This window comes from Molothrus aeneus, chromosome 4, assembly GCF_037042795.1.
Source record: "Molothrus aeneus isolate 106 chromosome 4, BPBGC_Maene_1.0, whole genome shotgun sequence".
NCBI classification, from domain to species: Eukaryota; Metazoa; Chordata; class Aves; order Passeriformes; family Icteridae; genus Molothrus; species Molothrus aeneus.
Window position 1 is genome coordinate 40,548,688 of NC_089649.1, and position 27,825 is coordinate 40,576,512.

At 38.4% G+C, this 27,825-nt stretch overlaps 1 protein-coding gene across 1 annotated transcript in view; it reads left to right on the forward strand.

Moving 5' to 3' along the window:
- TENM3 (teneurin transmembrane protein 3) overlaps positions 1-27,825 on the forward strand; it is a 1,295,372-nt gene that overhangs the window by 1,226,931 nt on the left and 40,616 nt on the right. The window contains exons 24-33 of the mRNA XM_066548306.1: positions 1,162-1,188; positions 2,769-2,786; positions 3,698-3,844; positions 11,369-11,585; positions 12,648-12,767; positions 13,168-13,429; positions 20,006-20,273; positions 20,848-20,991; positions 24,602-24,851; positions 25,266-25,286. Coding sequence (XP_066404403.1) covers positions 1,162-1,188; positions 2,769-2,786; positions 3,698-3,844; positions 11,369-11,585; positions 12,648-12,767; positions 13,168-13,429; positions 20,006-20,273; positions 20,848-20,991; positions 24,602-24,851; positions 25,266-25,286 — 1,474 coding nt within the window. The remainder of the gene's footprint in view (positions 1-1,161; positions 1,189-2,768; positions 2,787-3,697; positions 3,845-11,368; positions 11,586-12,647; positions 12,768-13,167; positions 13,430-20,005; positions 20,274-20,847; positions 20,992-24,601; positions 24,852-25,265; positions 25,287-27,825) is intronic.

Here is a 27,825-nt window from a genome sequence, read left to right on the forward strand (position 1 = left end):
ATGACAGAGAACTTGCCAGACAGGGAGGCAATCATCCATCAGGGATTTAGGAAAGTCAATTTTTAAAGGAAAGAGAGGCTGGGAGGGCTGTGTTGAGAGACCTTGTCCCCAGTAAAACCAGAGGATGGAGTCCAACATTCCTGGCTCAGCTTGGCTGTCCCCACTGCCATGGTCTGCAGTCTCCCATCTCCTTGGGCATGGCTGGCTGGCTTTGGTAGCCTGCAGTGGACCTGGTGGCTTTGCTGTATGACATTAACCCCTTTCACACAACTGCAGTTGATGTCTGTTTCCTGGAGGGAAGGAGGGAATATGTTACCCATCTGTGCTGTGTCTCATGTATTAAACGTAGGCCCTGCTGCTTGAAATCCTTCTTATGCTCTGTATGTCATTCATCCATCTGCCTCCTCAAATCTTTTGTGAAATCTTAAGTGTCATAACTTACAAAAAGAAATCTTGCTATTCTTGTATATACCATGTTATTTATTTTTATACATCTAAAATCTAAAGCCTGTTTAATTTTCACCTGCTTTTCAAAATGAAATGGATCATCACACTACTAACCCCAATACGCCCTCTTCCACCCCTTATTTACAATTCAGCTTGTTTTACGTACTTGGTTTGTGTGCTTAGAAGAATAACTGTGACTGAATTGAAGCAGAAGAAAAAAAATCCTCCTAAGAATCCTGTTAATCCATTGAGACTTAAGATAGTGTGCTGGTTATGCTGTCAGAGTTATGAGTGACCTGCAAATCAAAAATCTTCCTGTGTGGTTGGTTTTTTAAAGCTCATATGCTAAGGAGTTGCTCTTATGTTGTGTTGAAAATCGAATTTTTAAGCTAGCTTTGATTATATTTTTGTTATATAAAAAAAATCAAAGCATGGGAAGACAAGTCAGAAGAAAATGTAGTCTCAGAAATGTAGCTTCCCTTTTGCTTCTGCAGGCCTACCTTCTAAAACAGTTTCATTGATTCATGACGATGCTTGCTGAAAAGAGAATTTCTTGCATTTTTAAAAGCCTTGAAATACATTTTCATTTTGTAATGTAAGACCTCTCATGTCAGGTGCACCTGCTTGATTTGCATGTGAATTCTGAACAATTCTTGTTTCGTGTGACACTTCTGAAATGTCTGTCTGTTTTTTTTTTTCTTTTTAATTCTCAAGCTCACTATTTGGATAAGATAGTGAAAGGTACTGTATATTTGTTCTTTGACATGCCTTTATCTACTACTTTATCTCTATCTTGGGGGTTTTTTTTAATATTAATATATAGTTAAAAACATACTAGTCTGGGCAAAAGAATCTTCTCTTACATACATTCCATGGATTATATATATAACTCATATGGCTTTCAACTCATCTCAAAATTTTGCTTCTGTTGTATGGTAACACTTTATCAGTAATTATACATTTATGAACGAATGGTATACATGTATTAGATTTAATCTGAACCAATAACTGAAGATAGTATTCATTTGCTGTTTGGTACCTTTTTTTTTTTGTTAGTTTTGTCATTGAACCTCTGCCTACAAAACCCTAAATATCAAGGAAACAAAGCCAAGTGATACTTTTGTCACAGAACAAGTATCATTAGTTCTAAAGAACAGATTAATTATAGAGATGTGTGTGTTTATATACTGATATATCAATAGATTTCCTGAGACTTTTAAGCTTTTGATTATCTGAATGTAGAAAATCTACAGGAAATTATGACTTGTATCTTGTATGAATCTAGAAAAATCTTTTTTAGTCTATGCAACATTTTCAATTAAGAGGTTCAAGGATGCAAAAGCCTAACATGAAACAGCAAAGATTCTTTTATCTTCAGTTATGGTAAAAAATTGATTTAGAAAAATGTTTAAAATATTCCTACCCCTCTTTCCCTCAGTATCTTCCCCTATTCCTTGTGTTTTTTCATTAGAATATGGCAATATTGATGCCAATATCCAGGCTTTCATACAATAAGTCTTGAGTGTACCCAGTTGACTCCTAAATTGCTTTGTCAGTATTGCAATTATATATGTAAGTCTTTTGTAAGTCAAATAGAAGAAATGCTATGAAAAAATAGATCTCAGTACATTAACAAATACTATTAGCAGCTGCAGTCTGAAAGAATAAAAGTAGCAAGACTAATTTCAGCCTGGCATGATGGCACAACATCCATAACTGTAGCATACCCATCCTTCCTCTCAAGAGGTTTTCCTGATTCTCTGCCTTATAAGAGTGATTTGACAAGAGTTAAGCACCCTTTATAACTTTTTTCTGTATCTTTGTAATTTGGAGCTACAAGGTTGAAAGGAATCAGTAAATTCAAAGTTCTTTTGAAGAAAAAAGCAACTTGCTTCTGAAAAACCACTCTAAGCTTAAACACAATGGATCAGTAGGTTAGTTGACAGAGATAGGTGTTCTAAAAAGCGAAGAATTGTTTACCCAGTTACTTAGGGTTTTTGGATGAAAGTTTACAGAGAATTGTTGTGTCCAGAAATACCTGATTTGTAGCCACTTCTCTTAAGATAGTTAGTGCCATATCTGTACTTGCTTCTGTCAGTGTCTTATCACAGTCATAGATAAGAAGCACCGAAATCTACATATTTATAGCGTTGTCATTCTCATACAGATCATGTTGGCTGCATGCCAGATTTCATCACTAGGAAGTGACAGATACTGTTTTTTTTTTAATGCAATGTTAGACTGAAAACAATTATCGATTTTGGATATATTAAATTATGTTAATTGTTTCCCAAATTTTCCCTCCTTGGCCATAAAAGCAGACAAGATAGGATATAAAGGTAACAGCACAAAAGCCTTAGGGAGATTGTCACAAAAAATCACTCTCTGCTATCTGTCTTGAAGCACGTCACTACCGTGTTTTTGTTCAGTCTATCAATGTTTATTGTGGTCCTTATGGTATTTCATTTTGTCCGTCCTAAGTAATCAAATATGCACAGCTATTACATTGAGTTGGAAATCCTGTTGGTCCTGTCCCATCCGTATGCAGCCTGAATCCTAATGTTTGTTAGAATAGATGCTAAGCTGCTTCACTATTCCTGGGCTTTGCTTATTCTGTGAAAAGGAATGTATTTTTGGCATAAAGTATAGTCATTAAAACTGGCCTATACTTTGTGCAATTATTTAACACACTGTAATTTCACATGAATACACGGCAACTCTGAGACCAGATAAAGTTAACCTTCTCTTTTATTACTTGCCTAAATCATACCCATTTTCCTGCTTAAGAATTTGGAGGGATTTGTTCATAGTAACAGGGAGCTTAATCATTGGTGCCAGTAATTAATCAATACTGCATAGAGCAAATAATTATCTATTCTATGAGCACAGAAAAATGTACCATTTTACACAGCTGTGTTTGCACTATGCACTCATCTCTTGTTACTTTGAAAAAAAAATTAAAAAACCAAACTTAATTTTGTCTGGCCTGCAGGTATTTAGAGGATTGGTGCATTTATTTCCTGCCTGTACAGGTAAGTGGTGTCTCAAGTGTCAGGCCAATCAAAGATGCCACTTTGTTAAGAATTATGTTCCCCAGGTAATGTTGCTGTTCCGCTCCATGTGCAATTACAGTATTTGTGCTGTTCTTAAGGCCTGTTCCCAGTAAGTGTCCCTTGTTTGTATTTTTTTTTCTTTTTATATTGTTGCAATATTTAAATCACTTGTGCTTTTTCTTTGTCTGTTTCAACAGAGGGCTGCCCTGGTTTGTGCAACAGCAATGGGAGATGCACACTGGACCAGAATGGCTGGCACTGTGTCTGCCAGCCAGGATGGAGGGGAGCAGGTTGTGACGTAGCCATGGAAACTCTCTGCACTGACAGTAAGGACAACGAAGGAGGTAAGAGACACCAACTGGATCTTGAACTCTGGGGAGAACATGTTGAGGAACAGAGATTTTTCAGTCAGCTGATTAAACACTGCCATGAGAACTATACACACATTTGACTCGCTCTTACGTCTGTAAGGATATGCCATGGTCTTCAGTGCTTCTTTATGGCATATCAGCAAAGCCTAACAAGCCGTGTGTGACAGGTGAGATGTGTACTTAGGAAAAGATAGGTGTCACCTTTGTTTCCCTGCAGTGTTCTTTTGTACTGGAAAAAAACATAATTTCAACTCAGTAAACTGTTCAAGAGGGGAAAAAAGGAAGGAGTTCAAAATTTCAGTGACCTCACAAGGAAATTGTCCCAAGAGAATAGGCTAAATTGGGAGTTCACATTTTGAACTGTGATGCAATTGCTGGAAACAGTTGGTTACCTAGCCTACAGAGGTCTTATCCCTCTATAGCTTTTGAATGTTCATAAAACTGACAGGATGCTCCCAGAAGTCTTTCTTTTTTTTGTTTTGGCTTACTTTTTCATAGTCTGTCATTCAGGTGACAGGTAACAATCTGCAGCAAGATGCAGGCAGGATTGCTAGCCTAAAGAATCAATCTGTTATTATTGTTGTAGTCTAGGGAAGCTAGAGGGGCTGTGACTTAGCATGATTCCAGAATCACATAAAAAAACCCCACAAAAACAAGATTTAATGTGAATACAGTCCAATATTAGATTAGCATAATGCCTTTATTGTCTGTCTTTCTTCCCCTTCTCTCATCAATTCTTTTTGCTTAACACCTTCAGATTCAGAGAAGAGATAAAAACTCCATTAGGGCTTCTGGATGATGATAAAGTCATCTGGGACTTTGTCTTTCCATTTTAGACTGCGTATGTCTCTGCAATTGCTGTTTGACTCTTTGCTTTCCTATCCCTACTGCAGCTGGGATCTTACACATCACAAGCTATAAATAAGAGCAGCATTTACTTCCTGAGGAAAATAAGTAACACAGTTAAAACTGTGCTGCTGTTTATTACTGTACACATCATTTGGCTTGTCATCCTTCTCCATTATGTATTACATATTTTGAGGCAGTTTTCCATGCTTAGGGGCCTAAGCAGTCTGACCCAGATTCCAGCAGAAATGTGCTTGTTTGGGGAATTAAGTTCAGGAGGGCCAAGGAATTACAAGATAAGGAAAAAAGATAAACCTGCAAACATGAGGTGAGGAGGAGAAGAAACTAGGTGGAAGTATAAACAACCTGGAGAAAACAATAGATTATGTAGGGGGAGAAGAAGGAAAAATACATTAAAAGTCCAACAGTAGACTAAAACAGATACAGTAAATGTTAAAGATCATATGAGGATGTGACATATGGCAGCAAGAGTCAGGAGCTGGTAATGGAGCGGTAGGAGGAAGAAGAACAAGGTGAACAAGAAGAACAAGGAATGCCTGTAAATGGAACAAGAGAAAAGAAGTTGCTCCTTCAGACTGAAAATAATATTGGCTTTCTGGGGGAAAAGGAACAAGGAATTGGAGCAGAACAATCTAACAGGATGACTTAAAGACAGAAGAATGATTTTGAGGAAAAAATAGCTAATGCTAATAGTTTGTTGCCTTTTTTTCTCTCTCATTTCCTTTTTTCATATTGCCTTTATGGACATCATTATGCAGCTATGCATGAGGAAGGGGGTGTCCAGGCTCTTTTTTGCTGTGGTTGGCCTGTGTAATGCTATTTGTCAATGGCATTTATCTTAATTTATATGCTTCAATACAGTGCATATTCACTTCAGTCTTTAACTGTGGCTGAGAAGGGTTAAAATTTAACAAATCAAATTAAAAATGGAAGTATCCCTAACAAAACTAGGGAAAGAAAGTCTCCTTTGTAAGCTACCTGGAAAGAGAAGAAGTATTACTTCCCTTTCCTGCAATCAACCCACTAATCTCCCAGCAAGCCATTAAAATTTCAGACAGCTACAGGGAATGGCACAAGTATTCTTCTGCTGTATTTGTTTATCATGGGAGATTAGGTTATCTGAGCACTTGTGCTGAATTTATAGTGTGACTGCGGGTAGTGTGATCCACATCTCACTAGGCTCAGTGGTTACATAATTAAAGTTATCTCAGTTGTTGTCTGTTTGATATGCTGTGGTTAGTGTTTATGCTTTATCCTACACTGGGTAGAATATATTTCATATATTAATATCAGCACTGTTCATTAATAAAAGTGTCTGCTGTTCCTTTGATTCTTTGCTCTTTCTGGGACTGCTTATTCAAATTCTGTGAACATGAGCATTTTAAGGATCCCAGTGGGAATATTCTCCGTAGGAAATCCTAATGGCATCAAGACATACCTGAGTATTTTCCCTTCTAGATATTATTGACATATGATGGGATGATTATTGCTTATCTTCCTTTTAATACAGATTTTTCAGAGTCTTGGAAATAATTTCTCTTCTCGTTAAGGCTCACTCTTTATTTTCCCCTGTGTTTGACTGAATTTTTCTTTACATTTTAGCATCCCACAAGGAAAGTGTGCATCAAGCAGATCTTAGCCTGAATTAAACTCCTAATGACTTTCTGAGGAGAGGGAAGTCAGAGCTGTCTGTGGGTGGAATACGCCTGTCTTCTTGGGGAAAAAAGGTGGCACTATTGTACTTGAACAAAGTGGGCCACGCTTTGCTAACACTGTAGAAAGAATAAGAAACAGGAAGAGTGGCTGTTTACTCTTTAGTTTAGATGGGTGCTTCTTGAACAGACTCCTTAGTTAAGTTTGCTTTTTATTAGCTCCTATCCAATTATTTAGAGTAGTTACAGGTTTCCACAAGCAAGATTTAAGGGAACACTAATATTCTTTCTTTGCTGAAATTAAAATAAATACTGTAATAAAGCAAAGCATACTTAGAACTATTGTATTTTTTAATTACTTACATAGTCTAGGACAGCCTGTTTCTGGCAGACGTCACAGGATAGTACAAATTCAGCCTAAAGGTTGTCTAAACCAGGGCCTATTCTGATAGTGGCTAATAGCTCTTGCTTAGCAAAGCATTGTAATAGGGTCGATGTGAACTTACATTTTCTTTTGTATGCTAACAGGCTGTGAATTAAAGTGAGGAATTACTGCCACAGAACGTTTTCAATATCAGAAGAGTTGCTAAGTGCAAAGATAACCCAAGCTAAGGAAATCTCAGGAAGTATCTACTTGAACTAGGAGTGATACTGTGGCATGCTCAAGTTCTCTGGCTTGTGCTCTGACACTTCCCATTATTCTTCAGCTTTTTGATTGCACCTATGGTGAATGCTGGGTTCATATATCATGGGACTTATCCACAGTGCCTCCAAGATTTCTTTCTGGAATGAGAACTCACTTGGAGCCCTACAATTCATATTTTAGGCTTCTTCATTCAACAGCAAAGCTGAATTCCAGTCCTTGCACACTGTTCAGGAATAAATCAAGGGCTTTTTGTACTTTTCTGGCTTTTCTGACCAGCTGTTCCTACAAGCAGTCATTTTGATGTCTATGATTGAGTCCATTCATTATAGCCTGTTGCCAAACTGAGGCATGTAAGGATAACTGAGATTTGGTTATAGTTTCCTTTCCTTTCCTGTCTCTTGCCTTGGTTTGGCAGTCACCAAAACTGTCCTGGTGGAATGGCCATCATCATAATTCCAGAACTATATTCTTCCTATGTAGGCACTGAATTTCACTCTATGGAGACTTTTGTTGCCTAAATATTTAATCAACTATAATCAACAACAGCCAACAATAGGATTTATGTAGGTCCTTGACTACCTTCTCTCCTTGACACTGGCAGATCTTTTGCCCAGGACTTACTTTGTCCCTCTACTTCTCTTCCTTCCAGCAGTTTCATTCCATTCAAAAGCAAGCAGTCCCACTGATACATCTTATTTTTTATACACACATTGTGGGGATCCTCTATCTTAACTCCTCTCGTTTAATCACATAAAGAGAGCGTGGAGAAGAGAAAGGTTGGGTTGAAAGTGACCTTAAAGATCATCTAGTTCCAATCCCCCCTGCCATGAACAGGGACACCTTCCACTGCACCACATTGCTCAAAACACCATCCAGCCTGGTGTTAAATACTCCCAGGGATGGTGAGTCCACAGCTTCTCTGGGCAACCTGTTCCAGTGCCTCACCTCCCTCACAGTAAACAATTTCTTCCTTATATCAAAAGCCATTCTTCCTTGTCCCATCACCATCTGCCCTTGCCAGAGGTCCCTCTCCAGGTCTTGCAGGCCCCCTTCTGGCACCTGGGGGATGCTACAAGGTCTCCTTGGAGCTTTCTCTTCTTCAGGCTGAACAATTCCAAGTCACTCAGCCTGTCATCATAGGAAAGGTGCTCCAGCCCCCAGTGAGCTTCCTTGTTTTGCTGTGGTTGGCCTATATAATGCTATTTGGACTCACTTTAACAGCTCCTTGTCCTTTTTACGCTGGGTGACCCACAGCTGGATTCAGAACTCCAGTGGAGTCTCAAGAGAGCAGAGTTTTGATAGTTTTATGAATCTGTCTAAATAAGCGATTTTATCACCAGTCCATGCTCCACTGCAATTCAGTGCATTTTCCAACAAAGGGAAAAGTAACATTAGTCAAGATTTTTGCATTAGCAAGACGTTAGCTTTTGAGGAAGAAAATAATAAAGTAGTCATTACATCTTTCATACACAGAACCACTTGCATCTAGAACAAGAAAATATAAATAGCCTTCTGAGACTGATGATGACTATCCAGCTGCCTGTAGGAGTTTCTATTTTCTTTATAATTTCACTGTCATATTTGAGTGATATAACTGACAAGGCACTGTTGAACTAAGTCTCATATTTTTCAGGCTAAACAAAATTCATCAATAATTTTGCAGAGCCATTTCAGAAAGGAAATTTTACTGTACTTCACACAGTGCAATAGAGCACTTGGCTTAGTGGTACTAGATAGCTCTAGCCACATAAGTGCAGAGAAAGAATGAAAAATGTTTTCTCAAGTTATAAGGAGTCAGATTCATAACCATCCGTCACTCGCCTGGGCAAGTTACTGATAAACTCCACAGGAAAATAACAAACAGCATATCCCTGTATCTTGGCTGGTGAAAATGAGATTCTTTCTCTGATTGATGTTAGTGGAGAGGCTTGTAAAAATGCATTTCCAGCTGATTAGTTCAGAAGGTGTCAATCTCATGCAGTTTTATGACCTGCAGACCATACTCCAGATGTACATTTGCTTTTTATAAACTAACAAAGACGAATGGAGAAATTTGAGCATTTCTTTGACAACTGCACCAGATATTGCATGGGGGACCATTCAGATAAATAAAACCCCAAAAATATTCTTTTAGCCATCAGTACCCCCAGCTTTGACACTGATCCAGGCTTCTGGAGTTAAAACCAACAAGGGAGGCCAGTACTTCAGCTAGGAAAGGGCTTCATATTTTACAAGAATGAGACTAGAAAAACACAAGAGTCACACCCTATTTGAGATTGGAAAGGCCTGTGGAAACCATCGAGTCCCACTCCCTGCTTAAGGCTGGATTAGCTAGAGCAGGTTGCTCAGGTATGTACCCAGTTGAGTTTTGAATATCTCCAAGGATGAAGGCTTCACAACTTCCTGAGCAAGTTGTTGCAGTATCCAGCCACCTTCACAATAAAAAAACATTTTTCTGCTGTTCAGTCTCTGTCCATTGCCTTTTTCCTCTTGCTGGGCACCACTGGAAGGTGCCTTGTTTACACCCTCCCATCAGGTATCTGTATGCATTGATGAGATCCCTCCCCAGTTTTCTCTTCTCCGGGCTCTGCAGTCTCAACTCTCTCTCAGCATTTCCATGTAGGAGCGATGTGTCAAGCCCTTAACACTCTTCATGGCCCTTCACTGAGCTTTCTCTAGGATGTCCATGTCTCTTGTACCAGAAAGCCCAGCCTGCACACAGAGCTGTGTGCTCCTAAAGCAGCCCAGGATGGTGTTGGCACCTTCCTTGCTGCAAGGGCGTGTTCCTGGCTCATGTTAATTTTGTGTCCATCAGGACTTCCGAGGTCTTCTCCACAAAGCTCTGTTACGGTGCAGGAGGTTGTTCCTCTCCAGGTGCAGGACTTTGTGCTTCTCATTGTGGAAACTTCATGTGGTTCCTGGCAGCCCATTTTTCCAGCCTGTCAGTGTCTAGCTGAATGGCAATGTGACCCTCTGGCTTATCCACATCCCAGGAAAAATCAATGTTCTTTCTTGTCTCTTAAAAATGTTCAAACTTTGATATACTTAATGATGCTTTTTTCAGCCCTTTTATTTTCCCTGAACTGATTTCAAAGTCAGGCAAGTTAAATAAGAATTTTAGATGTGCAAAAGAACAGAAATCCCACTCCTTTACTATTTTGCCAGTCCTCTAACTGATCCACATAGCACAGCAATACTTAGAAGAATACCTTTAGAAGATCTCTGTTTACTTACATTCTTTCAACATATGATTGAACAAAAATGGATGCTATTTTTCCCTTCAGAAAGAAGTTTTACTCTAAAGGCAGATTCTTTTGTGAGACAAGCAGTCATGGGTTTCCTTCGAGTGCTGCATTGGTATATTTTTCAGTTCAGTGCAGCAAGCAAGCTCCCTCTCTAATCTAAATGGAATAATAAAATGTTTGAGCTATTTCAGTCTTGCTGTTCTTTTGGGGAAACAATTATCAGCTCTGTGATACCAGATTACATTCATCTAGAAATTTTCTGTAGCTGACATTTCCAGGCTCATTTTCCTTATGACTTTACTTACAGCAAATTAGTAGTTATCAATTTGATCTTGATTTTAATCTTTGATCAAATTAGATTTCCGGGAATGTGACAGATCTAATGTTCCACATATGGGAATGTTTCAGCACATAACCATAAAAGCACCCATGTGTTTAAATCTTGTTTATACTGGCCAGCATTTCCCATCCGTTTATTCAGAATAAAATCTAAATGTTAAATACAGGTTTTGTTCTCTCATACATTTTCATGTAAAAAATTTTGTGGAAATTGCCTTTCCCCTAGCAAGAAAATCTTTCTGCCAAGGTATAAAGGAATCCACCTTGATGCATGTTGTAAAATATTTAAAGCTACTTGCAGCATAGATATTACCAAAAACTTGAGGAAAACAGCAGAGTGGGAGTTACTTGTTTCTTTCCTCTAGCAAGTCAAATAACCTCACATAAAAGCTAATTAGACCCACTTAAAATGTTTAATATTTATAAGTTAACAGTGTATGCAGAGCCTGAGTGCCTTCATTTTCTGGTTTGTTCAGCATGTTTTTAGAAAAGTATTAAATAAATAGGTTCATTTTTACATGATACTGAGGATACCGAGTATATTCAGCTTGCATGGATTTCCATGGGAATTTAAGAACTCAGTGGAAACAAACTCTCTTTCTTTAATTGAAAGTGAATTCATTAAAATCTTAATTATGAGTATTCTTTCATACTACATAATTTTTTTCATCTCCCTGCTGGCTGGCTCATTCCAATGCACAGGGGCAGGAGGAAGAGTTTGTTCATTTGTGTGACTTTCTGCCAACAGATGGGCTAGTTGACTGTATGGATCCTGACTGCTGTTTGCAGAGTTCTTGCCAAAACCAGCCTTACTGTCGTGGCCTGCCTGATCCCCAGGATATCATCAGCCAAAGCCAGCAGTCTCCATCTCAGCAAGCTGCCAAAGCGTTCTATGACCGGATCAGTTTCCTCATCGGAGCTGACAGCACCCACGTCATACCTGGGGAAAGCCCTTTCAACAAGAGGTGAGCCTGACTTGTCCTGTACTCATGAGCACAGAACAAACTGGAGAGTGGGGTTCATGTGAGGGGAAATCTGCTATGACTGCGAATTTCTGGTGTGGATTTTGAGCAAAGACCTTTTCGCTTAATATATCCAATTGCTTGTTTTGTCTCATTTCCTGCAAAATTCAATTTACCAGTGCCACTAGGTTACAGAAGGTACTTGCCATGCTTAGTATCTGTATTCTAACAGGGCACTTCATTAATGATTAAATAAATCTTTATTTAACCAGTTGATTTGGGCTAGCACAGTTGGAAATATATCAAAGCAATGAAAACACTTCAGAAGGAAAAGCAAAGCTGCACTTTTTAAACTGAGCTCACTAAATAATATAAATTATGAATTAATGTAATAGAACTGTTAAGTGCACGACAGTATAATTGCATAAACTATTTGACTGGTGCTCTATGAAGCAGTAATGACCTGAAAATAAGCCAGTAACAGGAAGCAGGTGTCTGGGATCTCACTGAGTGAAAGAAGATGATTTACACTAGAACTACTGCGTTTGCAGTAATTTAACAGCATTAATGTGTTTGGGCACAGCAGTTGATTAAAAGTTGTTGCACCAATGTTCCTTATTGCTCTTTTAAATTTTGTATTTCATAGTCCCTGCAGTTTTACAGATTGCTTTGATACTAATTGAGAAGTACGTTTTTCTTTAAGAGTCTGCCAGAAATATGACTTATAGTGGGAACATATAGAGTTTCTAAGTTCTTAAAATTCTTCAGTTAATTTCTGCTCTTAGTAACACTGTATAGACAAAATAAACCAAAGTAAAATCAACAATACTGAAACAAAATTTTTATCTGCAGATTCTAAGGCATTTGTTTATATAGTGTAAATTATGTGAACTTGTAAAAGGGTTAGAATCTGAGGAATGTTTTCTAAATGATAGTTGATAGCATGTTGGGGGGAGGGGGGGGTGCGTGAGGGTGGATGTGTGTGCGTTCACTCACTAGCTTTTATTCATGCAAAAAGAACAAAATCCCCCAAACTTGTAATTTGATCCTGCATCTTTTTCATAGTCTTGCATCTGTCATAAGAGGCCAAGTATTAACTGCTGATGGAACACCACTCATTGGAGTCAATGTTTCTTTCCTACACTATCCAGACTATGGATATACAATCACTCGCCAGGATGGAATGTAAGTTCCTTTTGAAGCACTTAAAAGTCATAAAGACAGCAAAGGTGTTAGTGAAGAGCTGCTTGTAAAACTGAGATAATAAAATAACGGGGAAAAAAAGACATTAGGAAACTGATTTACTAAAGTTGTACTTTGCACATTCTTAAAATGTAAAACATGCTGATTATTATATACTTTCGAAGTAGAAGGACTTGCTTAATTTAAACGCAGCATCCCAAATTCTCTGTTCTCTCTGTGGAGTATAATGTAATGTAATTTAATTGATTTCTCCATTGTTCCCAGTAGAGCCATTCTGCATTCAGAGCAGTACAATGGAATGAAGAATCAATCAGTAGAATAGAGGCTGTGGATGGCTTTGGGAATTTGCTGACTAGCTAGCCCTCTTGGGGTTTTTCCCTAGGTTTGACTTGGTAGCGAATGGTGGTGCCTCACTGACACTGGTGTTTGAGCGATCCCCGTTCCTGACACAGTATCACACAGTATGGATTCCCTGGAATGTCTTCTATGTCATGGACACCCTTGTCATGAAGAAGGAAGAGAATGACATTCCCAGTTGTGACCTAAGCGGATTTGTAAGGCCAAACCCTGTTATCGTGTCATCGCCTTTATCCACTTTCTTTAGAATTTCTCCTGAAGATAGTCCCATCATCCCAGAGACACAGGTAAGGTGTGCTTCAAATAAACACAATCTTATGCCAGGCTAGTGTTCAGCAACCAGAATGAAAACCATGCACTGCTGTAGAAAAATAAGTAATTCTGAGTAAGTGCTAGGAATTTGCAACATGTGATTATTTTCAGACCAATTTATTTATTCTGTCTGATGATTTTTAAAATTTCATCTGAAAATGGAAAGTAAGAAAGCTGTGTGTACATCAGTACATTGGTTTCCATCACTTAATTTACAGAATGTGTTTAGCATTCAAATACTGGCCTATAATTAGGGTACACTATGGTATATTGGCCTTTTAGGATTGCCCTCTTGTTAGAACTCACCTCAGAGACTGAAAACAAAAGGTGTTTTTCCACTGTGTCCTAAAGATACCCACAGTTTGAATTTTCTGTTTAGTCCTAATAAATAGCATGACACACAGGTTTTCATAAAGTAAAAGAACTCTCTGCAACACTGAGGACAAGCCAGTGAGCTTGTGGTCTAATCATCTTCTTCAGAACTTGTAATACTGAAAGTAAGACTTGACATCCAAACCTTGATGTAAATGGGAAAAACTACAGATGAAATGGGAGGCTTTTAAAACTTTTTCAAGATAGTTGTATTAGATTCCTCCATCTCAAATAATAATCACTATACAATGAATAGTTTCTTGGCTCTTAAAGCATTTCAGTTGCATTTTAAGAAGTAATATATGTCTTAGTGTTGATTTTCAAACTTTTCCTAGTGAAGCAGTCCTCCTTCTCCCTCCCTCTTTGCCTCTCTCTCTTTCTCTTGCCCCTACTTCCACAATGTCATAATTACATAGAGCACTCTTTTTTGCATTCACCAAGAAATGTCCTTGTCTCTTGAAGAGAAGTACAGAAAATGTATTCAAATGTTTTCATGCAGAGCTCTTAAGAAAAGAGCTAAATCATTAAGCAATTCATGGTAGGAGCAAGTTTAAAGGAAAGATGTAAGAAAATTACAAGTAAACACTCATACAAATCTAGACTGTGCTAGGAAATTGTTGCTTTTATCCTCACTATCATTTCTGTGCCTTTGATAGCTGCAAGTCAATTAAAAGAAAGTATTTTCAAAACAGAGTCCACTGAAAAACAGCTCTGATTTACTTGTTTTGATTTACTTGTTTTGGCAACAGATGATAGATTCAGTCCCTGAAATTATGGAAAATGGCTTAGCTAGATATGAATCAAGAAAAAAGTTATGATAGAAGAATGTCAGAAAATGCACATTTTTAAAAAAAACCCTTTTAGTGTCTAGATAAACAAGTTATTTCTTGAGCAGTGGGACTAATGAGGTCTGGGTTCCTACTAATTCCCACCCACTGCTGTAATTCCATCTGTCTGTCACATACAGTCCCTCCCCACAGGCTGCATTCAGCCTTTTCTTCTTTCTCATGGGAGTCCCAAATTGACTACTTCCTCCCTACTGGAGCCTTTTTTTTTTTTACAAACATAAAGGAACAGAATTATCTTTAGAGATTTCTACTGTTACTTAAATTGTGGTTGAAATTGTCTACCAGGTTCAAAATTTGTGAGGTGGGAGGTCTGATAGTCAGGACTGTTGGGTCAAGTTGTCTCCCTAGGAAACCAGCTGGAAGGAAAGATATTCTCAGTGGATTCTGAGCAGTTGGTGCTGCTGGGTGATTTATGATGAGGGAAAATGTTATGTATGCAAAACTCCAATTCAATACTATGTAAGAAAACATTAAGCAGTGCTTTCTTCTGTATTCTTTGCTTATCCCACACATAATTTTCTCCTTCAGCAAGTGGGAACTGCACAGCTGTGACTGGCATGCACCCCTTTGGGTCAGGTTCCCCTCAGAAATGCATAATGCTCAACAATCTGTCGCCCTAAAAAATCACTCCTCTCATAAAAGATGGGCAGAACCAGATACTATCCAAAACTGTATGTTCAGCTCCAGAGGAACTGCTGCTGATCTTTTCATATAAAAAGGGGCAATGCCAGTTTAAAGTGTGTGAACCTTGAGGAAAGCAGAGAGAAATAAGTTGTTCCCCATGTTCTTGCAGCCAGTGTTTAGCCACCCTGTTGGTGTGCTGTGACAGCACTCACCATCACGTACTACAGGAGAAAATGATGAGCTGCTGTAATCATCATCCCTTGAAGTGCTTCATCATCCCTTGGAGATAATGTTTCCAAGAGTGTACTTAGTGGCTTATGAATCCCAAATTGATCAGAGGGGGAATTAAAGTCTGTGCCAAAGGAGCAGTATGAAAGAAAACTGGAAAAAAAAAGAAAGGGCAAGCAAGGGGAAAGAACAAACACAGTGGGTAAAGAGGTGATCACAGACCCAACAGATCATTACTCAAGAGGGCTGATAATAACATGTTAACTAAATTTGGACTGCTCAGGCTTGATTTTATCTACTGTTAATTGCAAGTTACCATGCTTTGCCTAGACTTAAGTAGCTGAGATTAATCGGTGTGGAATGAGGCAATAAACTGCATACAGATGAGGGAGTTCAGGTTAAGCTGGAGCTGGCTTTATGTATTAGGTAATATTGTTACTCTCTTTTTCCTAATAATTGCCTGAAATGTCTGTTTTCCATATATTGCCATATGGTCTGGCAGAAGCCCATGTGACTCACAGTGAGCATTTCTGGAACTGAGTATTTGAGGGTTTCCCCCCTCCTAAACTTCCACTATCTGCTGTTATATGTGCTTGCAAGATGCCTTCTGCAGGTCCTGAGCCTCTTGTTTCCATCACTTCATATGTATGAGAGAATGAAAACTGGATGTTTTCCTTCAAATTATGTATTCAAGGTTCTTCTCCTCAGACTCTTTCTCACTACTGGCAGTAATGTGGCAGAGGTTGGGAAAATTTATTTACCCAGAGGAATTCAGGATAAAACATGAGCTTCAATGACTTAATAAAAATAATTACTGGTAGTTTCAGGGTGGCTAGGTTTTCAGCAAAAAAATTAACCTATTTTAACATTTAAACTAACAACATAATAGGATACTAAAAATCTTAGTATTCTATGGATGCTGCACCGTAGTTTCACTTACCTAAAATCTTCAGAATTTCGAGTTCATACTTGAAATTGGAGAAAAAAATTGAGATTATTTGCAGAACCAAATATCTCCATTTATACATTTCCTTCTTTTCCAGCATGTTTTATGGTTTTCTTCTCTTTTGCTTTCTGTTTGAGACTTTGTACATACCTTTTTCTTTATTCTGTTAGAGACACATTTTTATATTTCTATATGTATGTGGCTTTTTCCTACCCCTCTTCTCTGTGGTACCTAAACCATGTTTTAAGTCTAGAAAAAACAAGTATTTTTACCCTTTTAATTTCTCCTTGATTTAAATGGTAATTTAAGAGCCTCAATTGTAGGGGAAAGCTTTTTTTTTTTTTAAGGAAAACATTTTTTCTGTCTTGAAATGAGCAGTTTCAGCTTCTACTTAAAGTATAATTTTGGTACTCCTTAATCTCAGCCTTTATGTAATAGCAGCAGTTGCTAGTATCTAAAAATGCCATCTTTACCCCTCTCAAACCTAGATCATGTTACATTTTAATGCAGCAGCTCAGCTGTTATTTCTCAGCAAACAACCTTTCTCTGACACTAGGACTAAAGTTTGCATTCACTTATGAAATTTGTCCTCAAATCCTCTTTTGAAATTGTTCAATTTGCCAAAAAAAAAAAATCACAGCAACACAGCAGGCATTTCTCTCTCTAACAGAATTACTTATTCAGTGTTCTGAATACCATCAGAGCATGTCAGCTGAATCATATCATATTTTGGAGCAGGAAAGCATTCTAGAGCCTGGACAGCTTTAGTCCTGCTGGCCATGAGAGATGAGGAGCCTTGCACAATTTATGTGACTCGGACACCAGCTCGAACTCTGAGGACAGCAAACCCTGTGAAAATTGAGGTGACCCTTATCTCAGTCCCCTAAGTTAAATATTTCACTGCTGTCCTTAGGAGTAGCTTGATCATCCACAAGTAAAATGTCAGCCATTAGAATTTGGTGGTTGGGCAATAAGTCAGTCCCCTTAGGGTATCAGCCTTTCTGAAGGTAGTTTATACTCAGTGTGGAGAAGGTGAAGCACAGACAGCTTGGTTGTGTTGGTGATTCCTGATGTGACTTTTATTCCCGGTGACTTTCCTGATTGCTTTACAATTGATGTGTTGTCATGGCTCCCATAGGAGCTCTCTGCTGTGCCTGATGATTTACTTTTTTGGATGAACATGAAACTGTTTAATTCTCTTTGTAATGCTTGATTCTGGGAGATAGATTGAGTTGCATAACCTTACCTATACATTTCTAAAGTTCTCAAGAAAATAAGTTACTACAGGGGATATTTTAGGGAAAAAAGGAAGTTAAAGTCAGATTTCCAGCAGGCATTTGAGGCTTCTGCAGAAACTAATAATAGGGGTTTAGGTTTTCTTTTAAACCTCGCTGAGAACTGCATGAGTGTCCTAGTTTCTAATTTGATAGTAATCCAAATACACAGTGGAATTTCTTGAAAATTGAAACTTCAAGGTGTCCTCTTTATTGCCTGTTATCTCAGCCAAGAGCTCTGGAAGACCACCTATGTGTTTAACACTGCTCTTCCACAGTTGCAGTTGTAAAAGAAGCCATGGTTGTAACAGGAGACCACTGAAGTCCATTAAATTGTGTCCTATTACAAGCATATTATTTCTTTTTCTCCTCTTGCTTACAGAGACCTCCATCTGTTAGACTAGCTTTAATGTGCAGTATATGAGAGTCCTGCTGGTGTCTTGAGGAGGAATTTGTCTTTTGTTCCTGGGTGGTTTGTGCTTTTCCTTCAAAATCTCAGAGAAGGAATGTGCTCACAATCACTTACCTCTCTAGAGAGGTGGTTTTGTTCATGTAGGAAAGATTTGCCTGTTCTCTGGATTAGACAGTCTGTATATTGAGCTCAGGGAAAACAGACTAGATTTACAAAGAGAAATGAGGCCACACTCACCTCCTTCAAGGTGACTACTTGTCATTTCTTTTCAGCCAGGTTCTTGGTGGAGAACAAAGAAATATTCAAAGATTAAGAATTTAAAAATTGTAATTAATTTGTCTTGTATCTTCCAATTCATACTTTATTTCCTAAAGCTCTGTTATAGTCTAACTGAAGAACAACAGTTTTATGTCTACATGTATCAGATGTAAATGATTATAATGCCAGACAATGAGTCAAAATAGTATTTCTGAAATTTTGTTACTGTTACTGGGAAGGAAGTAGATATAATTAATACTGTAGAAACCTTTCTGTAGATCCAACAAAAATGCTAATGCAGAGGATGGTGTAGCATGTGTTGCCCTCCTTGACCATCCACCACATTACTTCACCCTATTCAACACAGTCAGTTTTTTAGAAGCAGTGTCCAATGATTTCTGTGGCACAGAGAGCTGGCAGCACTTGTGTAGTAGCCAGGTTTTGATCCCACTGAAGTCTTAAGCCTAGTACTTGTGACAGTGCTTCTCCTGAAGTCTGCTTCTCACCAATGCTAAATCATGTTTAGTCTTCAGACTTCAGGACCGGGAGACTGAAAAGTAAAATAAACCTTTCTTAATTTACTTCCCAAGAGTGTTCCTGTAACACCACTAAGGTTCTGGGCTTGTGCTTCAGCATCCTTTGAACTCTTCACCAATGAAACATTACCTTTAAGTGTGTCTAGATACATTTTTCTTCTTCTTTTGTTTGTTTCAATAAACCAGGATACCTGGTAGCTGTTCACTGCAAGTGCTGGCTGCAGTGTTTATGTTCTGACTGAGGCATAGAACAATATAGGCTGCTTTTATCCACATTACACAGAAACATTTCACATCCATCCATCACCCACAAAAGCTTCTCAGCACAGAGGCAATGACAAGGTAGAGGAGGGGAGGAACCTTTTAAAAATAAAATTGACTCATTCCACCTCTCAGAAATGTGAAAGTGATAAGCTGATATCTGAGTAGTGAATATTGATCAGAAAATATGGAAAAACTTCCCCTGAGGCATCCTACTTATCTGTCTTCAAAATAAATGGAAGAATGAGCTAGTTTAAAGTATTTACAATCCACTGGTAATGCAAATAATAAAATACCTGGGACTTCTTCCTGCTCCTACAGGAGAAATTAGGCATCCCAACCCAAATCTCAAGCTTTGCTCTCCTTAGAGGCTCTACTGCCTTTATTAGACATGCCTTTATTAGTTGGGACATGGGTGGCAGCACCATAAGGGGCAATTTTCACTTAGTTGAAAGATGCTTTTTTGCCTCTTCAGGAAAAATCAGTTGGGAATGTTTCCTAATGCCTCCTTTGCTCCTCATTAAAAAAAAAAGGGAGATAATTTTGAAATGCTTGAGCAGAAAGTACCAACTAAGCAGCTTCAGTGTAATGAAGAATTTAGACTTGACTTTTTAGAAAAAGTGTGAAACGTTGTTATTTATTTATGGTTTTTTTAACCATGAAGGCCAAATACAGATGATATTTCCTAATGGATTGTCATGTAACAGTTAGGCAGCCTTTTATGATAGATGCATTGTTTCATTTAATTTCCAACTAATTGAAATACTGTATTTTTCTTTTAATGATGCATAGGTACTTCATGAAGAAACAACAATACCAGGGACTGACCTGAAGTTATCATACTTGAGCTCCAGGGCTGCAGGATATAAATCTGTACTGAAGATTACTATGACCCAATCTGTTATACCATTTAATTTAATGAAGGTTCATCTTATGGTGGCAGTAGTGGGAAGACTTTTCCAAAAATGGTTCCCTGCATCCCCAAATCTAGCATACACCTTCATATGGGATAAAACTGATGCATACAATCAGAGGGTCTACGGATTATCTGAAGCTGTTGGTATGTGTTACAGAGGATTTTTGTACTTCTAATGTTGTCTTGAACATAGGGAAGCACACCTCAAATGCTTGTATCCATTAAGAAAATGTTTGGCAGAATAAAATTACATCGGTGGATATTAAAACATATTGAAAAATACTAATCTAACATATTGAAAAAACTTATCTAAGCTTTGAATTATGAGAAAAAAATCCTTCAGAAGGAAAAAGAAACCATTTTTCATTCACATGAAAAGTGACATTTTTTAACTTTTTTTCCTTCCCATGAAGTACTCTCGGCCTAATAATAATGGTGTTTAGTCTGCACACTGTGTGTGCTTTAGGTAAAGTACAATAGCAGTATGACTCACATCACAAAATGGATTTCCTCTGTCTTAATTCACTTACTCTTAATAGCTAAAATATTTTAATAACCTAAGATTCTGGTTAGTATCTTCAACATGTCTAAGAAGCCATAGGAATTTTCATGTGTCCTAGGAGAGCAAAAGAATGTGTGTAGTTTAAGGAAATGCCATTCTTTAAACTCCTCTTCAGAATGAGATCCTGCATTAATGAGGCCGTGTGCTGTTTTTCAGTGTCTGTAGGTTACGAGTATGAGTCTTGCTTGGATCTGACTCTCTGGGAAAAGCGCACTGCCATTTTGCAGGGTTATGAGCTGGATGCCTCCAACATGGGTGGTTGGACATTGGATAAGCATCATGTATTGGATGTTCAGAATGGTAAGGAGTTAATTTTCTTCTTGCTAGTTTTACTGCTCTACTGTCCTGCACTTCAAGTCTCTCATTCAAACTTGCTGCTATTTGTGCTATTATTTTTAAAAACGAAATTATAGAACATTTTGCAAATGGCGAATGCTTTGTACTTCCTCACTCCCCAGGGTAGTGGTCACACCAAGCCAGTCAGGGTTGGCAGAAAGTGTTAGGACAATGTTCTCATGCACACAGTGTGATTCTTGGGGTTTATCCTGTGCAAGGCCAGGAGTTGGAGGCAATAATCCTGTGGGTCCCTTCCACCTCAGGATATTCCTTGTTTGTATTATTTACTCTGAATGTCATGCTTCTGCATCCTAAAAGTACATATGCATGAATAAATTCATCAGTCTGTGTTGGATATGCTGTGGTGGGCTGGACACCAAAGCCACCCAGTCACTCCCCAGCTGCACAGGGGAGAGAAAACAGAATGGAAAGCTCATGGGTTGAGATGAGGACAGAGACAGATCTCTCAGCAGTCACTGTCATGGGCAAAACAGAATTGACTTGGGAAAATTAATATAATTTATTACCAGTCAAAACTTGCCCAATCCTCCCTTCTTTCCAGGCTTAACTTTACTCCTGAATTCTTTACCTCCTCCCTGCCTATGGTGCAGGGACACAGAGAATGGGGCTGTGATCAGTTCACCACACCCTGTCTCTGTCCCTCCTTCCTCCTCAGGGGGAAGGACTGCTCACACTCTTCCCTGCTCCAGCATGGGCTCCCTCCCACACAGACAGTCTCCATGAACTTCTCCACTGGGAGTCCTTCCCACGGGCTGCAGTTCTTCACCACTGCTCCAGTGGGGTCTGCTCTGTGGGGTGCAGTATTTCAGGAACAGATGGCTCCGGTCCTGGCAGCAAACCTGCTCCAGCACAGGCTTCTCTCTCCATGTGTCCAGAGGCCCTGCCAAGATCCTGCTGCAGCATGAGCTTCCCACAGGGTCACAGCCTCCTTTGGGCATCCCCTTGCTCTGGCATGGGCCCTCCAAGTGGATATGTGCTCCACCACGGGTGCCCATGTTCTGCAGGAGCACAGCTGCCTCACTGTGGTCTTCTCCCATGGGCTGCAGGGGAATCTCAGCTCTGTACCTGCAGCACCTCCTCCCTCTCCTTCTGCAGAACTTGCTGTCTGCAGAGCTGTTGCTTGCTCATATTCTCACTCCTCTCTCCAGCTGCAATTTGCTGTTGCACAGTAACTTTGGCATCAAAGTGTATTGGTCAAGCAAGCTGCTCAGCAACAGTTGGCAGGGTGCCATGCTAAGGAAACCTCAGCTCAACACTGAACAGGAAGAAATTTCGAAAAACTTGGCTGGAAACATGTAGGAAAGGTGAAGTAAACAGTCACATAGCTTAAAGTAGTAGTTGGTAGCACTTGGTTTTCATGCAAGAGAGGAACCCAGAGTAATTATCAGGAAGATTGTCAGTTCTGCAGTACTTGATGTCCCATGAAGGTCTCCCCATAGTACAAGCTTATTATGTGTAACACAGTAGTTTTGACAGTAGTCAAAACTTAAAGCATCGCCTCTGACTGGTAAGGAAACAAGGTCACCAAATCAAGTGAAAAGGTGTCATTGTACCTAATTTAAAATTAAAAATAAAAAAAAAACCAACAAAATGACTGTGCAAATTATTGTAAAGTAATCCATCTAAAATTGTAAAGAGCTATAATTATAAATATATATGTAAAACTGATTCTGTTCATTGGGTAAATTGATGATGGCTTTAAATTATGTTGAAGAGTACATTTGACTAGTAATGACTTTTCAAAGTGTCATGTGTCTAATTGAATAAACCAAGTGGAGAGTTGTAATGACAACGTGGATGAGATGCATAAATCTATTCAGCAGAGAGTGCAGACAGTGTTTGCACGGAAATCCAAACTACTGCAGTAAATAGTCTAATGTACATCTTTTACTCTGTGATAATAGAGGAGAAATGTGAAGGACCAATTTTTCAAGGTAATGACAGAATAAATCAGGTGCAATAGTGCACTGTGCTGACTTCTAGAATTCCACTGATGAAAATTGTAGAACTCAGCTATTTCAGGCAAAATTATAGTGCCATGATTGTCATAAATGATGTAATCATAGGAGAGGGGATTTCGTATACTGTTAATGCATTCTGGCTTTAACTATTCATGAAAAACACATTCTTCCTCTTTTGATTTAGATTACTTATTTGGATTACTTGCCATTAGGTTTCCATTAACCATTTTCATTTTTTCCAATTTTATCATGTTTCCAATTTTATCATATTGGTTTTACATTTGTAATCTCTTGCATTTTATAACATTAAAAGCAGTGAAGACACCTAAAACATTTAAAGAGGAAAGCAAAGTATTTTTTTCTCATACCTTTCAGTTCAAATCGTGCACTTTAGGAGTGAGGAGGGAAAGAGAAATACGCCTTAAATTTCTTCTAAACTTCTTAAAAGATAACTGTATCCCTCAGCTCCAAATTGCATGAAACTCTGGGCATGCAATCAGTAAAACCAGATCTCTGTACAGTACAAAGTGGTGTGTGGTTTACACGGATTATACCACGGAAAGACACATGGTGACTTATGAGTAGAACCGTAACAGCTGACCATTTGTAGAGGACACCTTAATGGATTCATCGTGAGACTGAACAATGAGGGTCCTGGCAACACTTTAACATACATTTTTTTCCCAACATGACTGAAGATTTAACACAAAGCATCCATTTTTCCTCTCAGATTTCCTATGTAGGCTATAAGGAAGAAAAATGCTGCTGGCATATTGCTTTGTCTTCACAAAATTATTGTTTCTTTCATGCCTCAAAGCAGAATTAAGTTTTAGAGGCAGGTTGGCTTGGCACCATTTTTTTTTGTTGTTTTGACATTTTTAATAACAGCCTATAACTGCAGATGTGGTATTGAGGCAGACTTTGTTGCCAGAGGAACACTTTTGTTGTGAGCTGAGTAAACAATCTTTTACAATGTAAAATTGAGGCAATCGACAACTTTTTGAAGTGGCTCTTTAATTAATATTTACAATTTGCAACAGTAATCCACTTCAGATTACATTCAACATGATACTCATAATTAGTTATACTAGGACTTTAGGAATACAATTTGCAAATATATTCATTTTCATTTTTTATAAAGCACTTTAGAATTTCAGTCCTTTCTGGACTATTTCAAAACTGTAAAGATGTAGGAACACAGACCTTCCTTCCATTAATATACTTAACATTTCCTCCAGCATGACAATTTTTATTCTGAATTATAGCTATAAAAATCATTAACATTTAAAAATAACAACTGAAAACATTTTGGGGTTTTAAGAGCTACAATATTTAGCGTTTCTACTAAATTTTGTGGACAAGATAATCTAATGTTTGCATGCTTATAACCTAAATATAACTATAGATGTTTTAATAAAGTTGCTATCTGTTGTGAGGAAAATATGGTGGTGAAACAATAAAAATTCATTGAACTTATACTAACTAGCTAAAAGAATATTTACAATACTTTTGCACCATTTTATGTGTATACATTCAGAATTTTTATGAATGTTATTGGGTTTTGATTTGGATTTTCCTGTATTATCTGGCAGGAATCCTCTACAAAGGGAATGGTGAAAATCAATTTATATCTCAGCAACCCCCAGTTGTTAGTAGCATTATGGGCAACGGGAGACGACGCAGCATCTCCTGTCCAAGCTGCAATGGTCAAGCTGATGGTAACAAATTGCTGGCTCCAGTTGCCTTGGCCTGTGGGATAGATGGCAGTCTGTACGTGGGAGATTTCAACTACGTCCGGCGGATATTCCCATCTGGAAATGTAACTAGTGTTCTGGAGCTAAGGTATGTCTTTTTCTCATCCTGGACTTTTGGAGGTATGAGTTACTGTGGCAAATTAAAGTATTGAATGAGTTTCTGCAATTGTGTAAGTTTGAGTTTGCAAATGCTTTTGGGAACAAAACAGAAGTTGAGTCAAAAGATTTTTAAAGTATTTAAAGCTGAAATGAAAGTATTTTACCCTCAGAAAATATTTTAACTATGCTTATCTAATGTGAGAATTTAATCTACCCGAAGTAATAATTCAGCAGATTTTAAGAGTTAACATATGTGGTCAATGTAAGTGGACAATGGACAATCATTCAACACTTCACTAATGACAGATGTAAACGTTGCCTTCTTCTCTCTCGTCTTTTAACATCCTTTCTGAATGTTTGTCTAATAATGTTTTTCTGTTCTTTTTTACTTGCTCCCACCAAGAAATAAAGATTTTAGACATAGGTAAGCATTCCTTAAGGAAGATTTATATTTTTCTAACTGTTCTTCTTTCTTTTTTAACAAATGAATGCTTATAATGGGCAAGTCATTTCTGAGATGTATTACTAGAAAAGAGGAGTATTTTTCAAAAATAATGAGTTCATGTGTTTTAGTTATGTCAACTGTCAGGCTGTATCGTCCTTTCTGATGAGTTCCTCTTTTCTCATCACTCTCTGTCCACAGTCAGGCTTCTTGTTATGCTTGTGTGTGCCCTCCTCTGCTGTTCCTTCATCTCTGCTCACTCCTTGCTGGCAAGCTCTTTTGCTGATCCAATCAAAACTCACTCATTAATCAGATACACCAAATATGATGAGAATGGCATATAAAAGTATCAAGGGAGTTCATTTTATTAGACTTTTGATGTTGAATCTTTTCAGGCTCTCATTTAACAGATTTTTTTCTTTAAAGGTGAGTTTCTTTTAATAATGGAAGTTGAAATAGCAGTAACACAACTCCAGGAGTTAAGATTTTAAAATACACCCAGACTCACAAAATTGGTCACAGAAACAACAGTAATCAGAGATTGTAGTACAGCATTCATCCATCCTGGCATTGCTACAATAATGGCAAGAACAGAAGAGTAGGTGGATGCTTAGAATTGCTTTCCACAGCAGCTGGTGCAGATAAGAAAGAAAAAAACAGAGTCATGCTAAAATCTTGTTGCAGACATGAAACCCTGCAAACATTTGTGGCAGAACTACTAAGCTTAGCAGGCTCACTGGTAGCTTTCTCTCCTTTTTGCTGCCATTTTCCTTCCTTGTTTTTAAACAAATCCCAGAGTCATATCTCTGTTGTCCTTGTTTTTTAAATTCACTTTTCTTTGGACATACTTCTGTGTGAGGAAAGGTTTTATGTTTACAAAAATATGTTTCAGATATGTTAGGCAAAAAATTCCATGACTAACTAAGGTGTCTGCATCAGTGCTAATGATCAGAATTGGTTTTGTGGTTTTGGTTTTTTTTTCCCAGGGTGACTCAAAGGCAGTCTCTTCTGTTTGGTGGGTTTAGGGTTTCACTATTACAATTAGTTTGTATGTGTTCCACCACTCTTAAAAGAATTATATCCCTTGTGGTATCACAAAGTTGTGATTGCAGCTAGATAGAACATTGTCTTGGCAAATATATAGAATGTGGAATAATACTTAAAATGGGCATGTGGAATGTACAGAAAGGGATTAAAGAGTGGATGCATATTGAGGTTTGTTTTGCTGTGATTTAGTAGCGCCACCCTCTCCTGCCTCTGGCAGAACTGTGGTCACAGCCTCAACTGCAGTGTTTCAGAAACTGGATCCCTGCATCTAAGAGAAGTTGGTGAGGGAGAATACTGAAGATTTTCTGTTTTATTCATGCCTAAACATGCAGAAGCTCCAGGTAGCAAAATTGCAGTCATACCAAACAAATTAGTGTAACAGCATGGGCCCATATAGCAGCTGTGACGTGGGGGTTCCTCCTGGCCGCAGGAGGAGGCAGAGAAGACTGTGGAGAACTGGCTCTGAAGGAGCAGTTGGGGAGCCAGTAGGCAGGAGGTGTGGAGCCCACTGTGAAGCACAATATGATTTATGATGAGCCTGAGTTTTCTCTCACATCATACAACATTTTCCCAGTGTCCACTCTCAGCCTTAGAGATTTGCTGATGAGAGACTTCCTAAGCCAAGAGTGGGATCTTGATGCTTAATATCCCCTGGCAGCTTTTTATTCTATTCATTTAGCCGCCTTTTATTTAAGATGTGTAAACTTTTAGGATTCAGCAAATCCTCTCGCCATGGGCTCTCAGGCTAAGGACACACTGTGAGACCAAATACCTTCTTTTGGCTGCATGAATTCATGCAAAGTCCTGTGAAATTCTGCAGAGGGAAGCACATCTGTCTGGCCTGTAAGAGGAGAAGGAAGAAAATGTCCAGTTTCACTGGCAAGCCTTTCAGACTCCTGAGGAGATCTCTACTTAAACTATAGTTTGGAAAAAAGCCCTCAATAGACCACTTTGCAAAAGATAATTGCTAGGTATTAGAAGAAAATGCACTAAAAAATGCGTTCCCCAAGTAAAACTACCGAATGAGGCTAAATGCTAGTTCAGATCTCTTGTCTATTCAAGCATTCACCTTTCCTGGCCTATAAACACAGTGCTTCAGCACAGTGTGATGTGTCTCCTAGCTCAAGAAGCCTTACTCATTTTTACAGAGAGAGAATGCAGATCAAATTTCTCCTCTCATGTACCAGTGACCTCACATTTTTTCAATCTCAAAGCTGAAATGATGTCTTTATGCACACTGCTGCCTGTGGGTGATTAATGCTGATAGACATTCATGGGAAAAGTCATTTTTAGAAGGACTTTGAAGACAGGGAGGTCTTTTGTAGGCTATGGCACTATCCCAAATCTACAGAGAGGCCGAAAAAAAAGTCTAACAAAACATAAAAACAGCTTTGAGGGAATATATGGTTTAGAGGGCACATACTGAAGGCAAGAGAGACAGGGACTGAAACAGGAGGAGTATTTTCAAAAAAAC